We start from the raw sequence: 15,525 nt of genomic DNA, 5'->3' as shown, positions 1-15,525 counted from the left end.
AGCAAATCCAAAGACAACAGCATGGAAAAGTGAATAAGGTCTAACAAGAAACCACACGGAAAGGGAAGGAGTAAAGAAGAAAGCAGAAGAGGAATACCATGAGAGTTCGCGCGCGTGCGCACACACACGAGCACACCCTAATGACCACCCACAAAGGCCAATGCACGTATGGGGGCACGTAGTCAGACACAGGCCCAGATTAAAATGAGGCAGCTGTGTCTGTACTTCTAGGCGAGTGCGTATGACAGAAAGGTTGGTTTGGGTTTGGTGCTTTCAGACAGGAGACAAACTATGCACCTCTTCAAAAACCAACCCCCACAAAATGCCATTCTACAGGGAAATGTGCCTGGCTTGCACTTGGAGGGCTGAGTTCTCATTCTCAACAGTCTCTTTCTCCTTCAGCCTCCAGGCCTCTCGGGAGCACTTGGCTGCTCTGTTACTCTTTCTACGTGCAGCTCAGTACTTGTTAAATTTCAGTGGCCAAGGATGAAGGCTTTGGGAGCTATCCTAATTGTGGACTGTGGTTTCAGTTCAGACTTAGAGTACTTGGGTTTACTATAGTCAAACATTTCCTGGGCAGGGATGTTGGAGAAAGCAAGATCTCCCCAGTTTGGTTCATACCCCACAGGGACATGAATGGTGTCGGGATCAGTGGGACTCCATGCCCTGTGGTTTGCTGGCAATAGCTGACCTGGACTGATGAGATTCTTCACGCAGTTTTGAAACTTCATGCTGGGTGAATAGAGCCCAGATTCAGGACCAGAAAAGAAGGACCAGCTGAATAGCTAACCACAGCTCCAGAATGTGAAGGCCATGGTCGTGATGACACAGTTTTTACATTCTAACAATCATAAAACACTGACTGGGGAAACAGTGGACTGTCACTCTCTTCATCCAACTCTTTGTCTTTTTCTTTATTCCTTACTAAAGGCATCTTTGTCATGAGAGAAGAGCTCCTTCAATGGCTTCCTCAACAGAGATTTGGGAAGCTAGTAGAGATGGGAGAGAGGGATTAATGTGGGTTTAAGGTGGGTATACTTTCTTCAATTCACTCAATTTTTTTTCTCACGAAAACCCCAAACTTCTCAAAATGTTGTTATAGTATTTCCTTCTTCCTTTGTTAATAGTGTTCACTTTCAAGTTGGTGGAGAAGACAGGGAAGGGAAAAAGTTCCTTAGATCTCTGTATATATCTGTATGAAAAATGGAAAGAATCAAAAACATAAACAAAACAGAACTTCCAGAATCCAAGGATAGTCAGTTCTTGGAGACAGTCCAAAGGGTTCATGGTCTGCTCATTGAAGTAAGGGTTCCTACTTGTCTTGAACCCCTGCACTCACAAAAATTCAAAATTGCAAAAAAAGAAAGGAAAAAAATTAAATAGTTGCAAAATGCAGAAATACCTCTTCAGGATTGCATGGCTCTCTCAGCCTTATTTCCTGGAGCCTGGGAATACCCACCCTTCACACCCTTGAAGAAGTGTCACTATTTTCCAGCCCTTGACAGCTCTTTAACGTCCTACTTAGTGCGTTGGGACATCCATGTATAGTGGCACCAATAAGAGTCGTGTTTATTTTTAAGATATTTCAATTGCATTTTATTTCTGCTGGGGTATAATAATAATAATGAGCATTTTCAACTATGAACTATTAAAAGCTAAACTAAGGCACAGTAAACATTTTAAGAGTTTATCTGAGCAAAAATGGATTTGAATGGGGCAGCACCAAACCAGAAGTGGTTAAGAGAACTCCATTAACTGGAGCTAGAGGCTTGACTTTTATAGAGAAGATGCAGAAGCAAAGCAAGAAATTATTTGATTGCCAATAGCTTCAGTGGCCGCCTTATTTGGGAAAGCCAAGTTGGCTCTTTGTGATTGATTGTTCTTAGGTTTCAGTTTCTTAACTTTGAGGCATTTACAGGCTTAGGTTTCGATTTGCTCACATAGGTTGCTAAGGTATCAGAACCATCTAAGTCTAATGACTTTCTTGTTTAATCAGCCACTAAAAACAGGCACTTTCTCACATGAAATAATCCTTTATGCAGGCATTATCACCTTCATTCTAAAAAGACAGCATTGAGGATTAAAGAGGCTAAGATATATATTCAAAGGGATAAATAACCTGCCTCTTTTACCTCAAATGCATGTATAGTTGGCTTTCCATATCTGTAGGTTGCAGATTTGGATTCAACCAAGTGCAAAAAATTTGAAAGAAAAAAATTCCAGAAAGTTCCAAAGAGCAAAATTTGAATTTGCCATGCGCTGACAATTATTTACATAGCATTTACATTGTATTAGATACTGTAAGTAATCTAGAGATGATTTAAAGTATACAGAAGGATGCATGTAGGTTAAAAGAAAATACACCACTTTATATACGGGACTTGAACATTTGAGAATTTTGGTATCCACAGGGGGTCCTGAAATCAATCCTCCTTGGGTACTGAGGGATACTGTACTCTTCCACCATGGTATACTTTCTCTTTAGAATGTGTATTAGTCAGGATAGGCCAGGTAATGGTGCAGTAATGGATAATACCAACATTTCCATGGCTTAATAAAACAGAAGTTTATTTCTTATTCAATCCAGAGTCTATTCTAGGGCTGTATTATAGCTCAGAACTCCAGGCTTTTTTCATCTTGTGGCACCTCTATAGTTTCTGGACCATGAGAAAAGAATATGGAGAAATTGCATACTGACATTTATTTATTTATTTATTTACTTACTTATTTATTTTACTTTTTTATTGAAGTATAGTTGATTTACAATGTTGTGTCAGTTTCTGGTATACAGCATTATGATTCAGTTATACATTTATATTCTTTATTTTATTTTATTTTATTTTATTTTATTTTATTAGTTATAGTCAGTCATACTGACTTTTAATGCTTTCATCCAGAGTGATAACAGAGCATTTCCACTAATATTTTCTTGGCCAAAGAAACTCACATGGTCATGCCAAATTTAGATAAGTAGGGAGGATCATCCCCCTGTGTGTCCAAGAAAGGAAGAGATTCATAAATATTGGCTAGCATTAGCAATGTCTATCACTGAATGTAAGTTCCTCAAAGGCATGTATCTTACATTATTTTTCAATTTTTGAATATAGAAATCACTCAATAAATGATTAATGTCTGCCAGGAGTCACCAGGGCTGCTATTTACCCTTCCTTTATTCTCTAATCTATAGTTACATTATACTCCTTGCCTCTTGCACCATTAATTTGTTGTCAGTACCACATAACCTGCTAATTACAAGCCAATACTAACAGTTGCTCAAACTATCCCTGCCCTTTTCTTTGATCTGAAGACAATTGTACCTGTATCTTCTTGCTAGGAGTATATAAAGGCATCATTGACGTTTTGTGTATAGCATTTTATAGTTTACAAAACATTTAAACATATATTTTCCTTTATTTCACAAAGTAGGCACATTTTTCTCAGTTTTACCTTAGACAGTAAAGTGTCATGTTCAGATCTCCTAACTTATGTATATCAGATCTGTGGCTTCCTGAGAAATTCAATGCTAATCCTGTTTGACTGAAGTACTGGACACTGATTTTTTTCACTCACTTATTATTAAGGCTAAATTTTAATTGCATCCTTTCCTTTATAAGATCAATCACATTCCTCATTGTCAATCTTGTAACTTTAATAGCCATAGACTTTGATAGAATGCAGGATGAAGGTGAGTACACAATTAATATTAAATATGTACACACACCCTGAAGAAAGATTGAACTTAGTTGATCATATTTGTTGATGTGGCATGGAGAACATGAATTTTCCTTGAGACACTGAGAGAAGACTGTCAACATAAAGAGTGGGAACTTTTCAGACTTGGGAGGTAAGTTTAGAAGGAACAATGGCAATGTGTTAATTGTGTTCCCTTCTATGTGTTAAGTGTGCTCCTTGGATCTTTCTATTTTGAAATCAGTTCCACCTAGTGGTGCAGCCAGAGAAATACACCAAGAACTCATCAGTGTTAATAGTTGTTTAGCCATCAATACCTTCTAGAAGCTTTGAAATATTGCCAAAGTAAATAAGACCCACCTGTCGGCACAGTGGTAGATTACCTCATAAATAGTTAATGTTTAGACAATATGCTTTGTTGGATAGGTTGATTGGATAAACTCTCAATTGATTTATGAAAATACTAGTATCACAAAGTACTGTTTTGACAGATTATGATGTTGATTTAACTGAAATTGTGAACTACCTGACTTCTTTTCTTCCTGTCTATGATAAAATTTCATCTTGCTCTATCAAAGACAACTCACTGAGGGTTTGTTATCTCAGTATGAGTAAAAAATAATTTAAAAGCCTGACATCGTGTGTACCTAGTCTTAGGAAATTAGTTGTTGTAGAGCTTGATTATAGAAGCATTATAGCAAGAAAATAAAATCTGTTAGCCTGAAAATATTTATAATTCAACTTTAACTGAAATAAACATGTGAAAGTTATCTTCAGATACTGCTGATAAAAATATACTATAATAATTTTAGTATTAATTTTAATAGTAATAATTTTTAAGACAATTATAAACAATATTTTGAAACTGTGCTGAAATTACTATGAGTATGTTATTATCTCACTTGCCTAGCTTCTAATTAATAAGATTCCCCTGACCATCCATCCATAGACGGATGTTAAGCGAAGTTCTCAAGAATGTAGTTATCTCAGTTTTCCCTAGCTAGCTGTTTGGAGGGTCTGTGGGAGAAACAGAGAAGAAAATTCTTCACTCAAACTCCACCCTTTCCAAATTCTTGGTAGTAGTTAGGAGCTGGAACTCTGGAGTCAGGCAAATTTGGAATCAGACTCCACTGCTGCCCATTAGTAGTAATTTATCTAATTCTTAGTCCCTTCTTTTGTAAAGCAATGGTAAAAATAATACCTATTACTTTAGAGTTATTATGGGAATCAACTAGAGATTTTGCGTAATGCCCTTAGCCCAGTGACTGATTCAGGTTCAGTAAAAGTTGATCCTCCTCTCTCCTTCCTTTTTTCTCCTACTCCTCCTCTTCCTCCCTCTCTTCTTCCCATGTTTTCTCCTTTTCCTCCTCTTTCTTCTTCACCTCTCCCCTTCCCTTCATCTTCTTCTTTATTATTTCTCTTTTTTTTTATTGACAGGAAACAAGCTTAGGCTGTGTCCACATGAGTTTAGGTTTTGTCTTCAAGAGTTCCTAAGAAGCAAGACAAGGTTCAGAACAACACACTGTGGAAACCCACTATTACAAATCATTGCCCAAGTTTATTCCTCCTCCTCTCTCTTCTGGGGGAAAAAATGGTGAGAGGATGAAGTTACTTCATACTATGTCACTCCATTCTGGGGTCCTTGGGAGGTGGGATCCTGTATAAAAACCCACATCTTGCAAAAATTTGCAGAAGGCTGTCCTCTATAGGACCTTGTGAATATAATATCTGCACCAGAGATTCAAGTTCAGTAAGAAAGTAACATTCAAGGTGTAGTGTCTTGTGGTCAGTTAAGAAAGAGAAAACATCCTTCTTGACATGCATACACCACCAAATGCCTCATCACATTTCCGTTCTTCAATCTGTGGTAGCCAAAGAATAGATACACAAACAACCCTCCGAAGATCCTCACTATAATGTTCATGAAAATATTGAGTTACTGGCATCAGAATGACTTTATTTATGACTCAATCTGCTCTCTGAATGGAGTTTTAAGAGATTTATGAGACCTGCTAATGTTTGGTCTATCCTCAGGGCTCCGAACTGATCTCAGTTTTTGAGAACTTGTTTGGAGGTTCTAGCAGGGGAGCACAGCTACTTGTATACCCTTGATCGAGAAGAATGATCCTCCACTACTGGGGATGGTCGTCCTCTTCGACCAAGCATGAGCTTCTGGAGGGACACACATGGAGCCGTGAGGGAGGAAAGGGACACCCGCCTAGCTAGTCAGAGATCAGTCAAATCAACCCTGGCGATCAATAGGGTGACAGATGTCGCAGCCAGATTGCCCTCACATCCGCCCCATTCTAAATTTAGCCTTTTTGTGAAGTCTTCTGAGATCTTCTTTCCAAATTCAGCTTCTATGTGAATCCTTTCCTGGCTACCTCATGTGCTTTCAAGATCTCTCTTATGTGCGTCCGTAACATGGTCCTTCATACTTTCACTTAGCACTCTACTGTGCTGTGAATATCCTTTTGCATGTCTGTTTCACCGTTAGCTATCTCTTCCTGGAAGGAAGAATTATAATTATCTTTCACCTCACAAGCCTAGCACCCAGTTGTTGGTTAAATAAATTTTCAGGTTAAAAAAATAATAAAGAACTAGGACTAAAATGAAAAGGTTAACTGGTAATGCAGTCTAGTAACTAACACAAGAGGAACTATGAGAATTCCATATCAATGTAATATTTTGTTTTTAAAAGGATAATTAATTTAATCAGTAATTCAACATTCAATCAGTAAATATGTGTTGAGCGCTTATGGTTTGCAGACACTATTTTAGATCATAGGGAGACAGTAACGAACAAAGCACATAAGATATTTGATTTCCTGAAGCTTAATAAACTCTAATATGTGACATACTCTGTTTGCTCGCTCATTCACAAAATGACAGGTATATGTATGATTCAGGCAAACATTAAACTAATTTTTGGAAAGATGAATAATATTTTGTTTGTATTGTTAAACAGAAGTAAAATTGGATGTTATTTCTTGAACCAACCTTTAATGCCTAGGAATTTCTGAAGCTGGAGTTACATTTACCTTGAGTTGTGATCTAAAATGCATTTCTTTCTATTGTGGTTAAAAAATGTGAAAGCCACTGCCTTAAATTATTTTCTAATTAGAAGATGTTATTGGATTTACATACATTCTAATTTTTAAAAATATTCCTTTGGCAGGTGCAAGTCATCCGTTTTGAAAATGAGGGGTTTTTTTTGTTTTATTTATTTATTTATTTATTTATTTATTTTTTACTGCTAGTTATCTCCTTTGTACAAATGTCTAATAGAGGAGCGCTTTCCTTTCAAGTGAATGAACAATTAAGGCAGTTTTAATGGACATGTGTTTTCATTTACATGCTGATAAAACCCATGACTGTGGTTACTGTTGGCTCACGCTTGAGGTTATTTTAAAAGTAATGGTAATATTTACCTTCTCTATTTAGCTTGCTCACTGCTAGCTTCCTGATGTTGGTTTAGAATAAAAGCATCTCCCACTTATATTTTTCCATAGGACATTGTTACTTGTGTCAGAAAGATTTATTATCAGTTTATCTTTTTCATATTTTAATATTTGCGTCACTCTGTCTGCTTTGACTGTGGTCTGTGGTACAGCGGCAGTGGCTCTAGCCAGCAGCAGGTGTACAGGAGACACGCGCAGATGGCCTCCTCCCAAAGGCAGTATTTCTGCTCATCCACTTGCTCTGTGACCCTTACCTGACAAGGTAAGTCTGAACACGATGAACAGCCTCGCCAAATCATAGAGACTGGCTGGGATGCCTAGGCAATCTTTTATAGGGAGAATGTTGAAGAGAATAAATGTATCAATGGGTTGGTACTTACATGTTAAATTAAATGTTAGGATTATGTAATGGGAAGATTCACAAAGTTTCTGTAATTTTAGTAAGAGAGGCTAAAAAATAGTTACATAGTTTTTACTTACTATAGCTTACTTTACATGTGATTTTAAAAATGTTTCACTTTTATTAAAAATTCACCTGTGGGAAGCTAGAAAACTTGAAAAGTTGAAATATGATTTTTTAATCTCTTTTCTTGTGAGTGAAGAAGGAAATTCCATATTGTGTTTGCTGGCTAGTTTTTAATATAGTAAAAGGAGTCTTCATAGAGAATTTTCAGTTTTTAAAACTAAATTGTATTTTATTCTTACTATATATGAAACTATAGAACTAAACTCTTATTTATTTGCACAAATATTATTTGGTGGGAAAAATCCTGGTGCATATATGAATGCCTTCATGCTTTAATGTGTGTACCTCTGTGTGTATGTATGTGTGTCTGTACATGCCAAATATTAGATTGATTAACTAAGAATCTTTTGATGCATATTATCTTTTGCACATCTACATAGCAGACTCTCAGGTATAATCTTTTAACCTTATCATAATATAGCTGGAGATTGTTTTCTATCTTTTCTTTCAGTCTATGCTGAAATCTAAGCAAGCAAATGGATTTTGCCATGTTTCCCGTTTCTTCAAGATTGAAATAATGTGCTTCCAGGCATGTCCCATCTGGACATCCCATGACTCATAACTTAAATATTTAGAAATTCTACCCCTTGACTTTTTCCCTCTTTTAAAGTATTTTTCAAAAATACTTTTAGTGTTTATTAATGAATACTAGATAAATTACAGAGCTGCAAATATATTTTTGGAATAAAATTATTAAAGTCCATTTCTAATTTTGTTTCCAAGTTTGTATAAGAGAACAAAAATGGGATATAGGTTCAGCTCAGAAATTTAGCCAAAATGTGGCTTTCATATAAAGATAAATTTCTTTACTTATATAAAGAATTATATAAACAAATAATATAATTTATTAATAATTATTCATCAATAGTTTTAAAAAAGTTTTATTTAAGGTTTCATTTGACACAATTTGTAAGCAATCTGTTTAATTTTATTAAATTTTTTTCTGGATATGAAAGGGAAATATTCTCATAGTAGGAAACTTGGAATATAGAAAAATTATAGAGAAGAAAGTAAATCTCACCCATTATTTTATCACCTAGGAAAAATTATTGCTAAAATTTGGTATTATTTCCCCTTTGTTTGTTTGTTTGTTTATCTATCTATCTACCTATTTATTGAGTTTAGATCTTATAATCTTTGATTGTAAGGTATTATTCCATACCCATTTTTAATGCTTATGCAAACATGTCCTTGTGTGTGTCTGTGTGTCTCTGTACATGGTATTTTAAAACACTCTGCAAAAGTTTTTTCTTTACTGGACAAGATATTAGTGACACCTTTCTATGTCTCTATATAAAAAGAACCAACTTCTCCAATTTAACATCTTATCGAGCACCATATGTCTACTGATGTTTACGTACCTGATATATGTTCGGTTTTACTTTCTACTTTCATTGCTTGTTACAAAAACTATTGCATTGAATATTTGCTGGGTCAAACAGTCTGGCATTTTAAACTTAAAAAGATACAGATAGAGAAACTTTCCAAAATTAAATGATTAGTTATGCATCTTGTGATCCCATTAAGAAATTTAACTTGCCAGCCACTCACTCACTATGAAAACAACTAGGGGTTGAAAATTTAAGTTCCACGTTAATATTGTTTTCTTCAAATTTATTTTTTCCATTTCAAAAATCCTTATTTAACAAGCATTGTATTATGTCATATTATCATAATTCTTTTTTGATATAAACTAAATCTTAATTTAGATATTTCTCATCATTGCTGCTTTTATTTGTAATCTTTTGCTATTTACAAATTTTTGTTTTAATTTTTATATTGTTAGAGTATTTCCTAGAGTCCCTCAGAAGGTGGTTGTAAATGTATAACTGTTGTCTTTATTTTTCCTTCATATGATTACTATTTAGCTGAATATAGGATTGTTGAGTTGTTATCCTATTTCCTGAGTTTCTAAGTGCATTCCACTGCTCTTGGGATTCCAAAAATCACACATGAGAAGCCCTATGCTAGCCTGATTCTCCTTCTGTTTTATTTTTTAGAAGTGGCATTGCTGAGTTATAATTGATATGCAAAGAACTGCGCATATTTTACATCTATAATTTGCTGAGTTTGGACTTATACAAACACCTGTGATACTGTCACCACAACCAAAGAATTTCTTTTTGAATACCTATAAGATTTTCTCCTTTATCTTTGGAATCAGCCAGGCTAAGCATATGTGCCTTGATTTTTATTGGTCCCAGGGAGCACAGAAATGAGGTAATGAACTCCTCAGTTCATTTGTTCATTGATTCAATCCTTTATTCATTTTTGTTCTCAGTACATGTTGCACACGTTTTCCAGGCTCTAGGGCTATATAGTATTGAATAAAATAGCCCATTCTCTTATAACACACTATTTCTGTTTGTTTCATCTTATTGTTTGTTCACCCTTCACCCTCTTCCTTCCTCTGCCTATAGTGACCCTCTAGAGTACATCTTTCTTTTATATTGATTTAAATATATGTGTTTTCTTGAAAAAAAAACCTTAACCTTGCAATGGTTCTTGCACATGCCCTTAACATTCCCCTTGGATGTTTACTTATTTGATAAACAGTATGTACAAGATACTACTATAAGCACTTTACAAATATTAACTCATTTCAGCCACATAAAAGCCCAGGAAATAATTTATTTTTTCCATATTAGAAAACTGCATCCCCAAGAGTTCGGGTAGCATGTCTAAAGCCACAGAACTGGGGAATGGCCAAACCCGGACTTGAACGGAGGCAGCTGGGCTCTAAAGGCCACCCTCTTCAGCACCTGGCTCCCAAGTTCAAAACCAAACTCTTGACTTCACCCTGCTTCTTACCTTTCTCCAGTCACCATCTTTCCCATCTTAGTAAGTGGGACCTCCACACTTCAAGCTGCTCAGAACAAAACCTTCCTATTTCCCTTGATAACTTTCTCCCAACCCATATTCAATCTGTCCTCAAATCCTGCCTGCTGCACCTTCAGAGCGTATCCGAACTTGACCCCTACTCTCCACACGCACAGCCACTGCCCTGGTCCACACCACCATCTTCCCTCACCAGGTTAATGCAGCAGCTTCCTAATCATCTCACTTTGTCCTTGCCCTCTGCCCCTGTTTTCAGCACAGCAGCCAGAGTGACTCTGTTAGACGCCGTTAGATCATTTTGCTAGATTCAGAACCTCCCAGTGTTTTCCTTTCTCACTCAAAGGCAAAGCTGAATTCTTCCTGTGACCTGTAAGGCCCTATCCAGTGTAGCCTTGTGCAGCTTCTCTGGGCTCCTCATCTATCTTTCTCTGCTTTGCTTGCTCTGCTCCAACCACACTGACACCTGCTATGCTGCAAACACACTAGGCATGCTCCCACCTCAGGGCCTTTGCACTAGCTGACCCCACTACCTTGATTGCTCTTGCTCCAGATATCCATGTGGTTAGCTCCTCACTTCCTTCAGATATTTAATTCAAGGTCACCTTCTTCTGTGGATACCTTATCCTGAAAGTCACTCCCCTCCCTATGTGTTTCTTTCCTGCTTTATTTTTTCTCTTTAGCCACCAATGCAATCTACCATTTTATTTATTATCATGTTTATTGTCTTTGCCAATCCCTACCCCTCAACTAGACTGTAAGTCCCACAAGGGCAGGAAGTTTTGTTGTGTCTGTTCACCACTCTCCCCAGCGCCTAGTGCCTGACAGAGGGAAGGCATTCGTTTGGAATTTTTTGAAAAAGAATGAGGGAATTTCCTTTTTGTTTGTTTGTTTTGTTTTGTTTTTTAGCTTTAGTGTCTTTTAGCTTAGTGTATGTGACATTTCTCCACTTTATTCACAAGTTCGGTGATTGAGTTGTCAGTTGTAGTTACTCTTTTCCATAATTCCTTTACAGAATTTTAAAAAGATCTGATATAATTTCCTTTGGTTATCTCCCTAAATCTGCTTTGGAACTCAGGTGACTTTCTCTTCTAGGGGCTGGGCATGTGGCAGAATTCCTCTTCTAAGCCTGCACAACTTCTGCCTCTCCCAGGCTCTGTCCACCTGGGCACCAGGGATTGTGGCTTGATTTTTAAAAGGCTATGACTTTCCCCTCCTCCCTCCATGACTGCCTTTTTCAAAGGGCACCATGGATGTCCTTTCCTTTTGCTTTATAACAAATTCTCACACCTGATTGCAGACAGTACAACTTTTTCCTCTGCTCAGCATCTTCTGTTGGACATATTCTCCGCACCTTTCACAGAATCCATTCATATTCTTTACGTTTTGAAGAGTGTTGAGGAGGGAACCAAGTCACTCCTGCTTGGTCAGTAGAAAGTCTAAGTAGAAGATACCTAACTTAAATGATAGAGTGAGGTTGAGTGCATGCAAATTTCATAGTTAAAAAAAATCCATCTTTCTTTAAGCAAAATGTTAACTATAATTCAAATGTTACATCATTCAAGCAACATTACTAGATTTTGCCTGTCATTTGTTCTGTCATGAAATGGGACTGGGTGTCTATTAAAATAAATCTTACAGATGCATTTGATATGAATACGTTTCCTCCTGAGAATGACTAGAAGACAGAGAGGGTTGAGGGGGATAGATGCATCAAATTTATTAAAACATGCATTTTAGTACCTAATCTTATTCCTCCAATTCTAGTTTTGGATAAATTCAGATTTCTGTGTGGTCTTGATCTAAACTGTCAGCCCAGAGGGGATGAGAAGAGTCAAAAAGGAGGGTAAATTCCTGGAATTCTAAGAGTTGGTGCTGTTTTCCAGCGTTTCCAGAACGAAGTGACAGGTTGTTTACTGACTGCCATCAATTTACATTCTTCCTCCAAACTCTCTCTCCCCTTATTTATATATGTATAACATATAATAATATAATATTTATTGTATATTTTATATAATACATATTAGATATATATTGCAAAATGTATTGCAGATTCCAGAATTTAGCTGAGAATTACAGAATCAGACATTTCAGAGTAATAGTTCAGCTTTGCATTTCCATCACAGTGACCAGCATCAAGCAGATGCTAAAAAAAGTTGTTGAACTCAACTTGGAAATAAATGCTCTTTCCAAAATATCATTTTGTTTTTAACAAGAAGGAATAGGTAAATGTGTTAAAAGTGAGAAAGAATCAAATCACTGATGATTTCCTTTTTTTTTTTCCCTCCCAGGTTTCTGGGATACGTACATGGAAATAAGAGAAGGGACTCTAACCTGATTATGGATTTTGAAGAAAGACTCCTCATTGCACAAAAGAAAAGATAAACTAGTGGACAGCCCTCAGGAATGATGTCCTTTTGCCACAATGTAATTAATATTTCCTGTGAGAAAAGCAGCTGGTCGAATGATGTACGAGCTTCCCTGTATAGTTTAATGGTGCTTATAATTCTGACAACAGTGGTTGGCAATTTGATAGTTATTATTTCCATATTGCACTTCAAGGAACTTCACACCCCAACCAATTGGCTCATTTATTCCATGGCCACTGTGGACTTCCTGCTGGGGTGCCTGGTCATGCCTTACAGCATGGTGAGATCTGTTGAGCACTGCTGGTATTTTGGAGAAGTCTTCTGTAAAATTCACACCAGCATGGATATTATGCTGAGCTCAGCATCCATTTTTCATTTGTCCTTCATTTCCATTGACCGCTACTATGCCGTGTGTGACCCATTGAGATACAAAACCAAGATCAATATCTTGGTTATTTTTGTGATGATCTTCATTGGTTGGAGTATTCCTGCTTTTTTTGCTTTTGGAATGATCTTTCTGAAACTAAACTTCAAAGGCACTGAAGAGATGTATTACAAATACGTTCACTGCATAGGGGGTTGCTCTGTCTTCCTCAGCAAAACATCAGGGGTTCTGGCCTTTATGACTTCTTTCTACATACCTGGCTTGATTATGTTGTGTGTCTACTGTAGAATATATTTCATAGCAGAAGGGCAGGCAAGATCAATTGATGCAAATCAGAAGCTTCAAATTGGATTGGAAGAGAAAACTAGAATTTCACAAAGCAGAGAAAGGAAAGCTGCAAAGACTTTAGGGATTGTGGTGGGAGTTTTCCTAACATGCTGGTGTCCTTTCTTTGTCTGCACAGTCATGGATCCTTTCCTGGACTATACAATTCCACCGACCTTGAATGATGCATTGGCTTGGTTTGGCTACTTGAATTCCACTTTTAATCCAATGGTTTATGCGTTCTTCTATCCTTGGTTCAGAAGAGCACTGAGGATGATGCTATTTGGTAAAATTTGTCAGAAAGATTCATCTAGGTGCAAATTATTTTTAGAATCAAATCCATAGAATTATTATACTTTACTGTTTTGCAAAAATTGGTGATCATATTTATAAACACAACCTAATCACATCCACCAAATGCAGGGTTTTTATCGGTTATTTGAGTCAAAGATTGTATAGTGAGATGTGATGCTTACATCTTGCTTCTTATTTACCATTCTTACTGTACATACTAAAGTCTTGCAAGTCCAGAATTTTAAGGACTTACATTTTAAAGAACGTTTCCTGCCCTTAGATGAACTGTCATGAAATTGATAGTGGTACCTTACGTAATTGTTCAGTAGTGGAAACTAAGGGGCTGCATTTGGGGACACAAATTAGAATGACTTTGTCATTCATTTGTTTGAGTATATATGCCTCTTTGTAAAATAAACTAAAAGTGTACATTAAACGTTATCAGTAACTGTTTATATATAATTTGCTATTTATTAATTCTTAAATCTCTTGATTTTTATATTTTTAAAATGTTTTTTTCTGACTCTCACACTTGCAGGAAATTGGAAAATAAAGGAAAAAATTAAAATAATATATCATATAGAAAAATGGAAATAAAAATATCACTCATAGTTTACTTCCTGAAAAAACTGTATCATTCAAAATTCTTAAAAACATAATTTTTTGATGACTGTATGATGTTACATTGTATGGATGCACAAAAAGTTCTTTTAGCTATTTTCCTGCTGTTGACCCCTTAGTTCATTTTGATTTCTTTTTTCAAATAATAGAAATTAAATGTTATTGAAGCTTATAAAAATATCTGGAAGGATTCACCATATTTCAAATTTATGCCTGCTGTGGTGGGACTCAAAATACAAGCTGTGTTAAGCAAAGCAAATTCATTTATTGGGCTCTGGTCTACACTGAAAAAGAAGCAGTTATCCATCAACGCAGCTAAACACGAGGGATAAGAACAGGTATGGTCAGAGTAGACGTGCCATGTCTATTAAGATGGCACATACGAAAGAAAAAAGAGGAACAAATAGTGGTTCAGGTAAGCTCCCCTAATAGAAGAGGGCAAACATTCTTAGTTACAAGCATCGATTTGCAATTGAGCTGTTTCTCATCCAGACTTCACATGGCTCCTATCATGTTCAGTGGCACTAGGGATTTGGGTTTATTTATCTAATGATTGTGACATGCTCATGGGTAAGGTAGGGGAAAGCAGATAATTTTAGATGAAACTAAAATAAGTGACATAAAAATGTATGTTCCTGCATATGAATTTCTGTTCACAAACCTGATGATCCCTTCCATCTATTGCAGTCTGTTTCAGGCCTGTATATTTAAGTTTCATTGATCTGACTAGAGTTTTGTTCTAGTACATTTTAAAAACATTTAAAAAAAACCTTTTCATTTAGTATATGGTGAGACAAGTTGCCCCTAATCACTCTTAGTTTCAAAAACTACCTTGACTTTTTCTACCTGTGAGACCATTTTGTCAAATTTTAAAAAGGGAACAAAAGCATTTAGACAATCTTCTGTACCTTACAGAAAACTCCTGTGGATTTCTTCATCTCCTCCCATACATTCTAAGATGTTTTGCACTTTTGTGTGTGTGTGTGTGTGTGTGTGTGTGTGTGTGTGTGTTTTGTTTAT

At 36.3% G+C, this 15,525-nt stretch overlaps 1 protein-coding gene across 1 annotated transcript; it reads left to right on the top strand.

Annotated features, from left to right (window-relative positions):
- The first annotated feature begins 6,627 nt into the window (after positions 1-6,627).
- TAAR1 (trace amine associated receptor 1) lies at positions 6,628-14,433 on the top strand. Its single transcript, XM_006188447.2, has 3 exons — positions 6,628-7,413; positions 9,678-9,897; positions 12,804-14,433. The coding sequence occupies exon 3, from the start codon at positions 12,919-12,921 to the stop codon at positions 13,933-13,935; it is 1,017 nt and encodes a 338-aa protein (XP_006188509.1). The 5' UTR covers positions 6,628-7,413; positions 9,678-9,897; positions 12,804-12,918; the 3' UTR covers positions 13,936-14,433.
- Positions 14,434-15,525: the final 1,092 nt, after the last annotated feature.

This window comes from Camelus ferus, chromosome 8, assembly GCF_009834535.1.
Source record: "Camelus ferus isolate YT-003-E chromosome 8, BCGSAC_Cfer_1.0, whole genome shotgun sequence".
In the NCBI taxonomy this organism is placed as follows: Eukaryota; Metazoa; Chordata; class Mammalia; order Artiodactyla; family Camelidae; genus Camelus; species Camelus ferus.
This window is presented reverse-complemented; position numbering and strand designations above follow the sequence as displayed.

Bases quoted from the DNA above. Each gene is read 5' to 3' on its own strand.
- TAAR1 (XM_006188447.2), top strand. From the start codon at position 12,919: ATGATGTCCTTTTGCCACAATGTAATTAATATTTCCTGTGAGAAAAGC.